General features: G+C 50.3%; 2 protein-coding genes across 4 annotated transcripts in view; both read right to left on the reverse strand.

The window, feature by feature from the left end:
- Nucleotides 1-485: 485 nt before the first annotated feature.
- On the reverse strand, nucleotides 486-11,385 carry LOC130213511 (semaphorin-4B-like). 3 transcript variants are annotated; one of them, XM_056445203.1, is made up of 14 exons: nucleotides 11,248-11,385; nucleotides 6,974-7,134; nucleotides 6,829-6,891; nucleotides 6,316-6,414; nucleotides 5,798-5,894; nucleotides 5,603-5,725; nucleotides 3,729-3,847; nucleotides 3,459-3,640; nucleotides 3,093-3,231; nucleotides 2,687-2,867; nucleotides 2,506-2,621; nucleotides 2,257-2,420; nucleotides 2,078-2,148; nucleotides 486-1,602 (listed from the first exon to the last, which is right to left on the reverse strand). In XM_056445203.1, exons 1-14 carry the CDS (start codon nucleotides 11,333-11,335, stop codon nucleotides 1,043-1,045), a joined length of 2,163 nt encoding a protein of 720 aa, XP_056301178.1. In that variant the 5' UTR covers nucleotides 11,336-11,385; the 3' UTR covers nucleotides 486-1,042. The 3 variants fall into 3 exon arrangements, with proteins under 3 accessions (XP_056301178.1, XP_056301179.1, XP_056301176.1); XM_056445204.1 differs by having other exon boundaries at nucleotides 3,459-3,568; nucleotides 3,720-3,847; XM_056445201.1 differs by having other exon boundaries at nucleotides 3,720-3,847; nucleotides 11,248-11,384.
- Nucleotides 11,386-11,995: 610 nt separating this feature from the next.
- Nucleotides 11,996-15,119, reverse strand: part of LOC130213185 (disintegrin and metalloproteinase domain-containing protein 12-like) — a 56,809-nt gene continuing 53,685 nt past the window's right edge. Inside the window, exon 29 of the mRNA XM_056444651.1 lies at nucleotides 11,996-15,071. Coding sequence (XP_056300626.1) covers nucleotides 14,990-15,071 — 82 coding nt within the window. The 3' untranslated portion in view covers nucleotides 11,996-14,989. The remainder of the gene's footprint in view (nucleotides 15,072-15,119) is intronic.

Here is a 15,119-nt window from a genome sequence, read left to right on the forward strand (position 1 = left end):
AGAGACTTATTTATATACTTTATACATTCCAAACTTCACAGACAATGTTGTTGTTGTTGTTGACATGTTGACATGCACATGTAGGTTGTAGTTTCTTCATTACATTCATGTAACCAGCAGGTGGCGCCGTGTCCTCTCATATAAAACAGTTATTGACCATCAGAGATTCAAAATATTTGTGCTTCAGTAAAATGACGTCATCAATTAAAATATGATGAATGATGATGAATTCATATATATATATATATTTTGTATATGGATATTTATATACAGTATATACTTAAATATTATATATATATATTTTGTAGATGGATATTTATATATTTATTTCAAATATGGATATTTATATATATTTATATGTATATATATATATTTTCGATATGGATATTTATATACTTAAATACATTATATATATATAAATATATGAGACGACAGCATTTCCAGTGATTTAGACTCTAAACAAATTAAAATAGATATTCAACACATTCACAATTCATAGTTTTAATTTGAAACACAAGACAATTCAACATAAAATAATACCATATCTGATGATTGAATTATAAAGAAGTATGAAGGTCCAGGTGTCACGTCTCGTTTACATTAATTCTCACGATGAGTAATTTTTAAAAAAATATTATATATATCAACACAGGTTCGATATTCAATCGGCCTGATCCCTGAATGTTTAAAGATCATTTAATAAAAGGTAATCACAATACACAAACTAATTATACATTTGTTTAACCATTAAAGAAAATAAAACACAAAGTATGTTTATCTTTATCTCACCAGTCACAGGAGAAGATTTACACTCAAACAGGCTCAAAACAACTTCAAACAGACTCAAATCTACTTCAAAGAGACTCAAAACAACTTCAAAGAGACTCAAAACAACTTCACAGAGACTCAAAACTACTTCAAAGAGACTCAAAACAACTTCAAAGAGACTCAAAACAACTTCAGAGAGACTCAAAACAACTTCAAAGACTCAAAACTGGTGAGTAAATCTGTCTTTGACCTCTTGACCCCTCACCGAACCGATCTACATCTGCTGAGCAGCTTCCTGAGCAACTGAGCGACCTCTGGGCTCCGTCACTGCGCCGGCGTCCTCCGGGCGGCTCAGGGAGGGAACGCTCTCCGTGCAGCCGTTGGTTCTGCCGCCGTCTTCCGGGCCGACCAGACGCCGCGCCTCGAGGCCGGCTTTCCTCCGGCGCCACGCGGCGAGGCCCCCGAGCGCCAGGGCCACGACGCAGACGGCCAGCAGCGAGGACACGGCCACCAGCTCGCCGTAGAAACTCTCCTGGACGCGAGCGATCTCCGGCGTCTCCTTCCCGGACCGGGCGTCCCGTCTGAGGTCCGGGGCGGCGACCTGCTGGACCACGTAGCTCGCCACGACTTCCCTGTAGCCGTCCTCCTCCGCCTCGCAGCGGTAGCTCCCGAAGGTGGCGGCGGCGGCGAAGAAGATCAGGCCGCCGTCGGCCGACGGTATGAAGAGCTCCTCCGGCAGGCTTTTGAATCCGGGGGAGGTCCAGGTCAGGGTTGCCAGGTTGGAGGGTTTCAGACACCGAAGCCTCACCGCTTCGTTCAGGTGAACCACCACTTCTGTCACAAGAGAAGACTCACGCTGCGTTAGCTTACTGCTAGCCCCATGCTACCTGCTAACCCCATGCTACCTGTAGTCCCCATGCTACCTGCTAACCCCATGCTACCTGCTAACCCCATGCTACCTGTAGTCCCCATGCTACCTGTAGACCCCATGCTACCTGCAGACCCCATGCTACCTGCAGACCCCATGCTACCTGCAGACCCCATGCTACCTGCAGACCCCATGCTACCTGCAGACCCCATGCTACCTGCAGACCCCATGCTACCTGCAGACCCCATGCTACCTGCAGACCCCATGCTACCTGCAGACCCCATGCTACCTGCAGACCCCATGCTGCAGACCCCATGCTACCTGCAGACCCCATGCTACCTGCAGACCCCATGCTACCTGCAGACCCCATGCTACCTGTAGACCCCATGCTACCTGCAGACCCCATGCTACCTGTAGACCCCATGCAGTCTGAAGCGTTACCTGTGACCTGGGGCGTCGTGGTTTCTCCGCCACATGTTTCTCCTACGTTCCCACCCTTCAGGTCTTGAGCTCTGAGGATTAAAACAACGTTGACTCCTGGACTCAGGAACACAAATGGAGATGACTCGGTATCTAAATCTCTATTTTACTCTGTGGAGCTAACGCTAACTTCCACTCACATGTCGTGGTGCCGGCCGTCCAATCCGGTGCAGGCGCTGCCGGTCCGGCTCCACCCACACAGAGGATCTCTGGCCAGGACGCACTGGCTGCAGCGGGTGTAGACGGAGCACCTGGCCACGGGGACGGCGGTCACGCCCTCCGACGTCCCCACGTAGAGGACTCCCTACGGCACCAACACAGGCAGGGTCACGACCTGTATTTGAGGCTCAGTATTAAGGGTGATGATGTCACAGGAGGCGGAGCTCTACCTTGGAGGAGGAGAGGACCAGGCTCTTGACCAGCTGTGGTTGTGTGAACACCTGAATCTCCTCTACGACCCGCGGGCCCCGGTCCAGCAAGGCCACTTTGTGGATCCGTCCAGACTCTGAGAGACAGACGGGGGTTAAGCTCCCACAGAGTCCAGGGTCTGTGTGGGTCTGGAGGTCTCACCGGTCAGAAGGAACAGGACCGTGTACTGGTCTCCACTGGCCGCCCTGGTCCTCATGGCCGCCACCCGGCTGTACTGGTGCCCCCCAGAGACCACGATGGGGTCTCCTGTGATGCTGCCGCTGGTCAGGAAGCTCTTCTTCACCTGAGCCAGATCCAGGTCTGAAGCGCTGTCCAGTCCGCACTGCAGAAATACTCCCAATGAAACGGGCCCGAGCTCAAGGGAACTGCTGTGGGCCCGGGGCCCGGCCCTGAGGGACGCCGGCTCCCTCTGAACTGCTTTATTAAAATCACTTTCAGGAAATCATATGTTCTCCCCGATTCGGTAATTGATGAATCATAAAACAACAATGACCTCATACCACGTCTCTAAAGGTGAACTCAAGGTCTCGGTCCCACGGGGTCTCACCTGTCCCAGGTTGGAGGCTTTCCCCAGTAAGGAGCTCAGCTGGTGGGTCTCCATGTCGAAGGTCCGGTAGCTCCCGGAGAACGCCGCCCTGACGTCCTGCAGCCTGAAGACGCACACGGCAGATTCTGGACCCGAGGACCTGACGGGGACCAGAGAGGAAACGCATTATGTTCCACTTCACGGTGAAAGAGGCGTGTCCTTGATGGAGGTCTGCGCTCCCTGAGGGCCTTGCTGGTCCCCCTTTGGGCTCTAAGGGATCCAGCTCGTGAAGCGGTGCAAGGGGAGACGCGGTCGGTATGAAGGTCCTCCAACGAGGTACCAGAAGGTTGGAGAGGCTCATGGTCTTCAGAGCTTCTGTCCTCCTACCACTGAGACGTGAAGACCCCGTAGAACAGCGTCTCAGAGGCGTTGCCGCCCTCTGGTGGCCGGAGGGTGAACACGTCCTGGACCACGTTGAAGGGAAGCTGCTTGGGGACCTGGCAGAGCAGAGGGGCTTTGGAGAAGGAGGTCCACTTGTTCTGCAGAGTCCTCTGACCCCCCACGTCGTCCTGGGAGGATCAGGATCATCATCATCATCATCTTCATCATCACCACCATCATCATCACCACCACCATCATCATCATCACCTTGCAGACCTGGGCCACTCTGGGGATCCGGACCTCGTCCATGAAGCTGAACTCTTTCCCCACTTCAGTGAAGAAGAAGTAGAGCTTCTTCTGAGACGGGTCGGAGGACGAGCCCACAAAGACCGGCTCTGAAATACAGGAAGTCAGAGGCTGAGGGTCTACAAGAGGTCTGAGAGGTCTACACAAGGTCTACAGGAGGTCTGAGAGGTCTACACAAGGTCTACAAGAGGTCTGAGAGGTCTACACAAGGTCTACAGGAGGTCTGAGAGGTCTACACAAGGTCTACAAGAGGTCTGAGAGGTCTACACGAGGTCTACAAGAGGTCTGAGAGTCTACAGGAGGTCTGAGAGGTCTACACGAGGTCTACAAGAGGTCTGAGAGGTCTACAAGAGGTCTGAGAGGTCTACACGAGGTCTACAAGAGGTCTGAGAGGTCTACACGAGGTCTACAAGAGGTCTGAGAGGTCTACAAAAGGTCTACAAGAGGTCTACACAAGGTCTACAGGAGGTCTGAGAGGTCTACACAAGGTCTACAAGAGGTCTGAGAGGTCTACACGAGGTCTACAAGAGGTCTGAGAGTCTACAGGAGGTCTGAGAGGTCTACACGAGGTCTACAAGAGGTCTGAGAGGTCTACACGAGGTCTACAAGAGGTCTGAGAGGTCTACACGAGGTCTACAAGAGGTCTGAGAGGTCTACACGAGGTCTACAAGAGGTCTGAGAGTCTACAAGAGGTCTACAAGAGGTCTGAGAGTCTACAAGAGGTCTGAGAGGTCTACACGAGGTCTACAAGAGGTCTGAGAGTCTGAGAGGTCTACACAAGGTCTGAGAGTCTGAGAGGTCTACAAGAGGTCTGAGAGTCTGAGAGTCTACAAGAGGTCTGAGAGTCTGAGAGTCTACAAGAGGTCTGAGAGTCTGAGAGTCTACAAGAGGTCTGAGAGTCTGAGAGTCTACAAGAGGTCTGAGAGTCTGAGAGTCTACAAGAGGTCTGAGAGTCTACAAGAGGTCTGAGAGTGAGAGTCTACAAGAGGTCTGAGAGTCTGAAAGTCTACAAGAGGTCTGAGAGTCTGAGAGGTCTACAAGAGGTCTGAGAGTCTGATGGTCTACAAGAGGTCTGAGAGTCTGAGAGTCTACAAGAGGTCTGAGAGTCTGAGAGGTCTACAAGAGGTCTGAGAGGTCTACACGAGGTCTACAAGAGGTCTGAGAGTCTACAAGAGGTCTGAGAGTCTGAGAGTCTACAAGAGGTCTGAGAGTCTGAGAGTCTACAAGAGGTCTGAGAGTCTGAGAGTCTACAAGAGGTCTGAGAGTCTGATGGTCTACAAGAGGTCTGAGAGTCTGAGAGTCTACAAGAGGTCTGAGAGTCTGAGGGTCTACAAGAGGTCTGAGAGTCTGAGAGTCTACAAGAGGTCTGATGGTCTACAAGAGGTCTGAGAGTCTGAGAGGTCTACAAGAGGTCTGAGAGTCTGAGAGGTCTACAAGAGGTCTGAGAGTCTGAGAGTCTACAAGAGGTCTGAGAGTCTGAGAGTCTACAAGAGGTCTGAGAGTCTACAAGAGGTCTGAGAGTCTGAGAGTCTACATGAGGTCTGAGAGGTCTACACGAGGTCTACAAGAGGTCTGAGAGTCTGATGGAACCATCAGGGCCTTGATAAACTAGATGTGACGAGACGAAGAGGAAACAGGCAACAGGAAGTGGGTCTGACTCTTTGGTTGAAACTCAAATGTTTTCATGACTGTTAAACTTCAGTCTCACGTCTCAGCAGAGAAACAGGAAGTGACACGAACCCGTTCTAAAGTATTCAATCAGACCAGAAGACCGGTGGTGGTCTGGTGACCCTCACACGGTGGTCTAGTGGTCTGGTGGTCTGGTGGTCTGGACCCTCACTCACCCTCCAGCAGGCGGACTGACGAGTCCTGGCTGACGTCCGGGCGGCCATCTTGGCTGAAGTGTCTGGAGATCTGCGGTTCGACGCCCCTGAAGTCGGTGGTCGTGGCGGTGAACAGCTCGCCGTCTGCAGCAGACACGAGAGCTCATTGGCTGAAGCAGGCGACATCGTGGTCATGTGATCGGGGGGGGGGCTGACCGACGCTGATGGCGGCGCTCCTCTGGACCGGGCTGTGCGGGCAGCGAGCTTTAGCTCTGCCGTCGACACGCCGCTCCATCAGGAAGCTCTCTGCGTCCTGAAGGACACAGACTTCAGCTGGAGGAGGAACCAGAACCAGGACTGAGCCGGTCCTCCTCCAGGACCACATATAAATATAGATATAGATATATATGTATTTAGATATAATCATATTAGATATAATCATATCTATGGGGCGGCTTTAGCTCAGTGGGGTAAGAGGGCCGTCCTGCAACCGCAGGGGGGTTGGGTTCTGTCCGCGCTTCCCCATTAGTTGTAAGTCGAGTGTCCTTGAGTGCACTGAACCCCCCCCCCCCGGCTGCTTCGCCGCCCACCACTGCTCCTTAATAAATAATAAATGGGTTAAATGCACTAATGAGAGAACTAATAAATAAAATGGATAAAATATTCTATTCTATTCTATTCTATATATCTCTCTATGTGACGTGCTCTGTGCTCTTCAGGGTCTCAGGTCGTACGATGAAGGCGTCTTTGGGGCTGAAGGCGAAACTACCACAGACATAAAGATGAGAGGAATTCATCATCTGGACCACGCCCACAAAGTTAGGACAGTCCACCTGAGAGAGAGAGAGGGGGAGAGAGAGAGAGGGGAGAGAGAGAGAGAGAGAGAGAGAGAGAGAGAGGGGGAGAGAGAGGGGGGAGGGGGGAGAGGGAGAGAGAGAGAGGGGGGAGAGAGACAGTCATTTCATGTAAAAACATGTGAGGGGGGGACAGACAGGTGGGGACAGACAGGTGAGGACAGACAGGTGGGGACAGACAGGTGAGGGGGGGACAGACAGGTGAGGTGGGGACAGACAGGTGGGTGGGGGACAGACAGGTGGGGACAGACAGTTGAGGTGGGGACAGACAGGTGGGGACAGACAGGTGGGGACAGACAGGTGGGGACAGACAGGTGGGGACAGACAGGTGAGGACAGACAGGTGGGGACAGACAGGTGGGGACAGACAGGTGAGGGGGCGTGTCCTAGTCACCGCAGCATCCCTCCCTTTGCTCTGGCAGCTGTCCGTCTCGCTCTGGGTTGGACGCCACTCCACCTGAGGACATGAGGACGTGTTGCATCACTCAGCTGAACCGCAAAGCATGCTGGGAGTTGAAGTCGCTCTACCCGCGGCTCACCTTCTTCTTCAGCCTGATGACATCACTCTGACTGACGTCCAATGAGAGCACGGCGTCCCGCGCCCCCACGTACAGCGTGGCCCCGTCCCCGCTGAGCAGCAGGGAGCTGGCGTTGAGGACGTCGGGGGGGCCGAAGAGGGCCAGGGGCCGGCTGGGGGCGCCTGGGGACCAATCAGATCGCTCCGTTACCACGGGCCGACGACCACGAGGCAGGAACCCACCAACATCGGTTCTTCAAAAACAATAGTCGGGTTCCTCAGAGGTTCTCAGGTCCTCAGTGGTTCCTCAGAGGTTCCTCAGTGGTTCCTCAGTGGTTCCTCAGAGGTTCCTCAGTGGTTCCTCAGTGGTTCCTCAGAGGTTCCAGGACCGCCCCACCGCCGAGAGGGCCGCGGTGGAGCCCTCACTTCTCTCCTCCAGTCTCACTTCCATGAGTCTCCGTCTCTCACCGCAAGACGCTGATGCAGCGAGAGAGAGACAGGAAACACGACGGGACAGGAAACACAACGAGACAGGAAACATGACGGACAGGAAACACGACGAGACAGGAAACACGACGGACAGGAAACACGACGAGACAGGAAACACGACGGGACAGGAAACACGACGGGACAGGAAACACGACGAGACAGGAAACACGACGGGACAGGAAACACGACGAGACAGGAAACACGACGGACAGGAAACACGACGAGACAGGAAACACGACGAGACAGGAAACACGGCGAGACTGGAAACACGACGGACAGGAAACACGACGAGACAGGAAACACGACGAGACAGGAAACACGACGAGACAGGAAACACGGCGAGACAGGAAACACGACGAGACAGGAAACACAAGGAGACAGGAAACACGACGAGACAGGAAACACGGCGAGACAGGAAACACGACGGACAGGAAACACGACGGACAGGAAACACGACGAGACAGGAAACACAAGGAGACAGGAAACACGACGAGACAGGAAACACGACGAGACAGGAAACACGACGAGACAGGAAACACGACGGACAGGAAACACGAGACAGGAAACACGACGAGACAGGAAACACGGCGAGACAGGAAACACGGCGAGACAGGAAACACGACGGACAGGAAACACGACGAGACAGGAAACACGACGGACAGGAAACACGACGAGACAGGAAACACGACGAGACAGGAAACACGGCGAGACAGGAAACACAAGGAGACAGGAAACACGACGAGACAGGAAACACGGCGAGACAGGAAACACAAGGAGACAGGAAACACGACGAGACAGGAAACACGTCGAGACAGGAAACACAAGGAGACAGGAAACACGGCGAGACAGGAAACACGACGGGACAGGAAACACGACGGGACAGGAAACACGACGAGACAGGAAACACGACGGACAGGAAACACGACGAGACAGGAAACACGAGACAGGAAACACAAGGAGACAGGAAACACGGCGAGACAGGAAACACGACGAGACAGGAAACACAAGGAGACAGGAAACACGACGAGACAGGAAACACGACGGACAGGAAACACAAGAGACAGGAAACACGGCGAGACAGGAAACACGAGACAGGAAACACGGGAGACAGGAAACACGAGACAGGAAACACGGAGAGGCAGGAAACACAAGGAGACAGGAAACACGACGAGACAGGAAACACGACGAGACAGGAAACACAAGGAGACAGGAAACACGACGAGACAGGAAACACGACGAGACAGGAAACACGACGAGACAGGAAACACGACGAGACAGGAAACACGACGAGACAGGAAACACAAGGAGACAGGAAACACGACGAGACAGGAAACACGACGGACAGGAAACACGACGGACAGGAAACACGACGAGACAGGAAACACGACGGACAGGAAACACAAGGAGACAGGAAACACGACGAGACAGGAAACACGACGGACAGGAAACACGACGGGACAGGAAACACGACGAGACAGGAAACACGACGGACAGGAAACACGACGAGACAGGAAACACGGCGAGACAGGAAACACAAGGAGACAGGAAACACGGCGAGACAGGAAACACAACGAGACAGGAAACACAAGGAGACAGGAAACACGGCGAGACAGGAAACACGAGACAGGAAACACAAGGAGACAGGAAACACGTAAGACAGGAAACACGATAGACAGGAAACACAACGAGACAGGAAACACAAGGAGACAGGAAACACAACGAGACAGGAAACACAAGGAGACAGGAAACACAAGGAGACAGGAAACACGGCGAGACAGGAAACACGACGAGACAGGAAACACAAGGAGACAGGAAACACGACGAGACAGGAAACACGGCGAGACAGGAAACACAAGGAGACAGGAAACACGACGAGACAGGAAACACAAGGAGACAGGAAACATGACGAGACAGGAAACACAAGGAGACAGGAAACACGGCGAGACAGGAAACACAAGGAGACAGGAAACACGGCGAGACAGGAAACACGACGGACAGGAAACACGACGAGACAGGAAACACGACGAGACAGGAAACACGACGAGACAGGAAACACGACGGACAGGAAACACGACGAGACAGGAAACACGACGAGACAGGAAACACGGCGAGACAGGAAACACAAGGACAGGAAACACATGAGACAGGAAACACGGCGGACAGGAAACACGGCGAGACAGGAAACACAAGGAGACAGGAAACACGGCGAGACAGGAAACACGAGACAGGAAACACAAGGAGACAGGAAACACGGCGAGACAGGAAACACGACGAGACAGGAAACACAAGGAGACAGGAAACACAAGGAGACAGGAAACACGACGAGACAGGAAACACGACGAGACAGGAAACACGACGAGACAGGAAACACAAGGAGACAGGAAACACGGCGAGACAGGAAACACAAGGAGACAGGAAACACGACGAGACAGGAAACACGACGAGACAGGAAACACGACGAGACAGGAAACACGACCAGACAGGAAACACGGCGAGACAGGAAACACGGCGAGACAGGAAACACAAGGAGACAGGAAACACGGCGAGACAGGAAACACGACGAGACAGGAAACACGACGAGACAGGAAACACAAGGAGACAGGAAACACGACGAGACAGGAAACACGACGAGACAGGAAACACGAGACAGGAAACACGAGAGACAGGAAACACAAGGAGACAGGAAACACGGGAGACAGGAAACACGGCGAGACAGGAAACACAGGAGACAGGAAACACGAGACAGGAAACACGACAGGAAACACGAGAGACAGGAAACACGACAGACAGGAAACACGACGAGACAGGAAACACGGACAGGAAACACAAGGAGACAGGAAACACGATGAGACAGGAAACACGACGGACAGGAAACACGACGAGACAGGAAACACGACGGACAGGAAACACGAGACAGGAAACACGAGACAGGAAACACAAGGAGACAGGAAACACGGCGAGACAGGAAACACAAGGAGACAGGAAACACGGCGAGACAGGAAACACAAGGAGACAGGAAACACGGCGAGCGCCGCTTCACAGGAAGCTTCAGGAACCACGACGTGAACTGCAGAACCCTCCAGGAGACGCCGAGCGAGTCTCCCTTCACCACATCGTCATCATGTGACTCCATCGGCCAATCAGATCTGTTCATGTTGAAACATCGGTTCATCTTGCATCTCTATATTTATATGGAGTATTAAAGCTACAGAAGACTTCACCACGAGGTTATTATGGGATGTGTGTTCCCCTCCAAACTCAGCTGTTTCCAGTCTGTATGCTAAGCTAGCTGTTTCCAGTCTGTATGCTAAGCTAGCTGTTTCCAGTCTGTATGCTAAGCTAGCTGTTTCCAGTCTGTATGCTAAGCTAGCTGTTTCCAGTCTGTATGCTAAGCTAGCTGTTTCCAGTCTGTATGCTAAGCTAGCTGTTTCCAGTCTTTATGCTAAGCTAGCTGTTTCCAGTCTGTATGCTAAGCTAGCTGTTTCCAGTCTTTATGCTAAGCTAGCTGTTTCCAGTCTTTTTGCTAAGCTAGCTGTTTCCAGTCTTTATGCTAATCTAGCTGTTTCCAGTCTTTATGCTAAGCTAGCTGTTTCCAGTGCTAAGCTAAGATCACCATCTGTTGTTGACTTTGTTGCTCGTGAGAACCTGAATGCGAGGTTCTACAGACGATAATGAAAACAGTTCCAGTCCTCACAGGGATTCATTCAGAATTCAACCCCGTGTTCTGAAGGAGGAAGAGGGCCAGCGAGGAACCTTCATCTTCCCAGAATGCACCAGACACAAACACAGAAAGTCGGTGATACGAACCGAGGAGGAAGGAGGTTCGTGGAGGAGGCAGCGAGCCGGCGGAGCTCAGCAGGCCGAGGAGGAGGAGGAAGAGGAGGGACGGACCCATGACCGAGGAGCAGCTGACGGAGCGATGAAGATGAAGACGTGTTCCTCCTCTCTGATCGTACCGACTCTCTGCACCGACTGAGTCGGAGTGAAGAAACACTCAGCAGGACTCACAACTTCCTCTTTACTGAGACCAGGGGGGAGGAGGAGGAGGAGGAAGATGTGGTGGAGGAGGAAGAGGAGGAGGAGGAAGAGCTGAAAGACTCTCACATCCCTGTAAGTCTGCAGTCAACATGATTTGACATTCTGGAAGAAGAAGGAGAAGAAGGAGAAGAAGAAGGAGAAGAAGAAGAAGGAGAATGAGGAGGAGAAGGAGAAGAAAAAGAAGAAGAATGAGAAGAAGGAGAAGAAGAAGAAGAATGAGGAGGAGGAGAAGAAAAAGAAGAATGAGGAGGAGAAGGAGAAGAAGGAGGAGAAGAAGAAGGAGAAGAAGGTTTCTCTCAGAGCTTCCAGAAGGTTTCTCTCGTCGTGACTTCGTCTCTCCAGAGTAAAGTCCAGAACAATAACATTATATAGGAGCCTCTTATTGGAGTGTCATTATATTTAAGAGGTCATCAATACTTTGTGTTCTGATCAGATCTTTAAGATGATAACTCTCAACTCTTTATCTTGTGTTTTTGTTGTGTTTGACTTTTAAACAATTATTCTGATAAAGTAAAGATCCTGTTCCACAGTTTGGTATTTATTAAAAACTAAAGTACAGAAAATATATATTACCTCGAACATCATAAAGGTCTAGAGAGTGAGATGTTTAGAGAGTGAAATGTTCAGAGTGAGATGTTCAGAGAGTGAGATGTCTAGAGAGTGAGATGTTTAGAGAGTGAGATGTCTAGAGTGAGATGTTTAGAGTGTGAGATGTTCAGAGAGTGAGATGTTTAGAGAGTGAGATGTTCAGAGAGTGAGATGTCTAGAGAGTGAGCTGTTCAGAGAGTGAGCTGTTCAGAGAGTGAGATGTCTAGAGTGCGATGTCTAGAGTGAGATGTTTAGAGAGTGAGATGTTCAGAGAGTGAGATGTTTAGAGAGTGAGATGTCTAGAGAGTGAGATGTCTAGAGAGTGAGATGTTCAGAGAGTGAGCTGTTCAGAGAGTGAGATGTCTAGAGTGCGATGTCTAGAGTGAGATGTTTAGAGAGTGAGATGTTCAGAGAGTGAGATGTCTAGAGAGTGAGATGTCTAGAGAGTGAGATGTCTAGAGTGAGATGTTTAGAGAGTGAGATGTTCAGAGAGTGAGATGTTTAGAGTGAGATGTCTAGAGAGTGAGATGTTCAGAGAGTGAGATGTTCAGAGAGTGAGATGTCTAGAGAGTGAGATGTCTAGAGTGAGATGTCTAGAGTGAGATGTTTAGAGAGTGAGATGTCTAGAGAGTGAGATGTCTAGAGAGTGAGATGTTTAGAGAGTGAGATGTTTAGAGAGTGAGATGTTCAGAGTGAGATGTCTAGAGTGAGATGTTCAGAGAGTGAGATGTCTAGAGTGAGATGTTCAGAGTGAGATGTTTAGAGAGTGAGATGTTCAGAGTGAGATGTCTAGAGAGTGAGATGTTCAGAGAGTGAGATGTCTAGAGTGAGATGTTCAGAGAGTGAGATGTTGAGAGAGTGAGATGTTCAGAGAGTGAGATGTCTAGAGAGTGAGATGTCTAGAGAGTGAAATGTCTAGAGTGAGATGTTCAGAGAGTGAGATGTTGAGAGAGTGAGATGTTCAGAGAGTGAGATTTCAGATTGTGAGATGTTAAGAGAGTGAGATGTCTAGAGTGAGATTTTCAGAGAGTGAGATGGCTAGAGTGAGATGGCTAGAGAGTGAGATGTTTAGAGTCAGATGTCTAGAGTGAGATGTCTAGAGAGTGAGATGTCTAGAGTGAGATTTTCAGAGAGTGAGATGTCTAGAGAGTGAGATGTTAAGAGAGTGAGATGTCTAGAGAGTGAGATGTTTAGAGTGAGATGTCAAGAGAGTGAGATGTCTAGAGAGTGAGATGTCTAGAGTGAGATGTTCATAGAGTGAGATGTCTAGAGTGAGATGTTCAGAGAGTGAGATGTCTAGAGAGTGAGATGTCTAGAGAGTGAGATGTCTAGAGTGAGATGTCTAGAGAGTGAGATGTCTAGAGTGAGATGTCTAGAGAGTGAGCTCTCTAGAGAGTGAGATGTCTCGAGAGTGCGATGTCTAGAGTGAGATGTCTAGAGAGTGAGATGTCTAGAGTGAGATGTCTAGAGAGTGCGATGTCTAGAGTGAGATGTCTAGAGAGTGAGATGTCTAGAGTGAGATGTCTAGAGAGTGAGATGTCTAGAGTGAGATGTCTAGAGTGAGATGTCTCGAGAGTGCGATGTCTAGAGTGAGATGTCTAGATTGAGATGTCTAGAGAGTGAGATGTCTCGAGAGTGCGATGTCTAGAGTGCGATGTCTAGAGAGTGAGATGTCTAGAGTGAGATGTCTAGAGTGAGATGTCTCGAGAGTGCGATGTCTAGAGTGAGATGTCTAGAGAGTGAGATGTCTAGAGTGAGATGTCTAGAGAGTGAGATGTCTAGAGTGAGATGTCTAGAGTGAGATGTCTCGAGAGTGAGATGTCTAGAGTGCGATGTCTAGAGAGTGAGATGTCTAGAGTGAGATGTCTAGAGTGAGATGTCTAGAGTGAGATGTTAAGAGAGTGAGATGTCTAGAGTGCGATGTCTAGAGTCAAATTAACATTATAAAATTATTTTAACAGTTGTAAAATTTCAAAAATATAATCACATTTCAAAACAAAGTCCTCATATCTTCCATAAAAATATATTCGACAGCGTATATAATATATTTGATATATATATATAATATATAATACTTAAATGATAAAGTCATAATAAACAATTTAAATATTTCCACAAACTGTCAGGTGGTGTCCCTGAACACATCGTGAACGGCCTTTGATCCTCCAAGTCTGGATCCTCATCTCGAGAGTTGAAACCCTGTAGAGGGTCCTCAAGGTAAGGGTCCTGTAGAGGGTCCTCAAGGTAAGGGTCCTGTAGAGGGTCCTCTAGAGGGTCCTGAAGGAATGGGTACTGTAGAGGGTCCTCAAGGTGAGGGTCCTCTAGAGGGTCCTGAAGGAACGGGTACTGTAGAGGGTCCTCAAGGTAAGGGTCCTGTAGAGGGCCCTCTAGAGGGTCCTGAAGGAATGGGTACTGTAGAGGGTCCACAAGGTAAAGGTCCTGTAGAGGGTCCTCTAGAGGGTCCTGAAGGAACGGGTACTGTAGAGGGTCCACAAGGTAAAGGTCCTGTAGAGGGTCCTGTAGATGGTCCTCAAGGTAAAGGTCCTGTAGAGGGTCCTCAAGGTAAGGGTCCTGAAGGAATGGGTACTGTAGAGGGTCCTCAAGGTAAGGGTCCTGTAGAGGGTCCTCACGGTAAGGGTCCTCTAGAGGGTCCTGTAGGAACGGGTCCTGTCGCTAATAATACTTTGATCACAGGCTGGATCCCCGTCTCTGGGCCCTTGAGCAAGGCACTGAACCCTCGCTGGGGGCTCTGAACATGACACATTGAAGCAGCCGTCGGTCAGAGGTTCGATTCCCGAGTGTCCGCACTACGACTGCCGGTGCTGCTGAGCAAGGCACGTTGCCATTTATTTACAGTCCGAGTTTGAAGAAAGAATCCGACGGCCGAGTGCGTATGAAGTGGTCCTCTTCATCATCCTCTTCTTCACCAGCGGCTCGGAGAGGCCCTCTGGGGGCTCGAGGGCTTCACGGCGAGGCGTCTGTTCCTGTTCTTCTGGTTTTCATCACTGAAAGAAAAACAGGATTTATAATTGAAAACTCTAAAAATAGATTTC

Source organism: Pseudoliparis swirei, chromosome 22, assembly GCF_029220125.1.
Source record: "Pseudoliparis swirei isolate HS2019 ecotype Mariana Trench chromosome 22, NWPU_hadal_v1, whole genome shotgun sequence".
Classification (NCBI taxonomy): domain Eukaryota; kingdom Metazoa; phylum Chordata; class Actinopteri; order Perciformes; family Liparidae; genus Pseudoliparis; species Pseudoliparis swirei.

Bases quoted from the DNA above. Each gene is read 5' to 3' on its own strand.
- LOC130213511 (XM_056445201.1), bottom strand. From the start codon at position 11,335: ATGGGTCCGTCCCTCCTCTTCCTCCTCCTCCTCGGCCTGCTGAGCTCC. The intron at 6,892-6,973 runs GTGAGCCGCGGG...TCATGTCCTCAG, and splicing joins TCATCAGGCTGAAGAAGAAG to GTGGAGTGGCGTCCAACCCA. The intron at 1,603-2,077 runs GTAACGCTTCAG...CTCTTGTGACAG, and splicing joins CACGACGCCCCAGGTCACAG to AAGTGGTGGTTCACCTGAAC.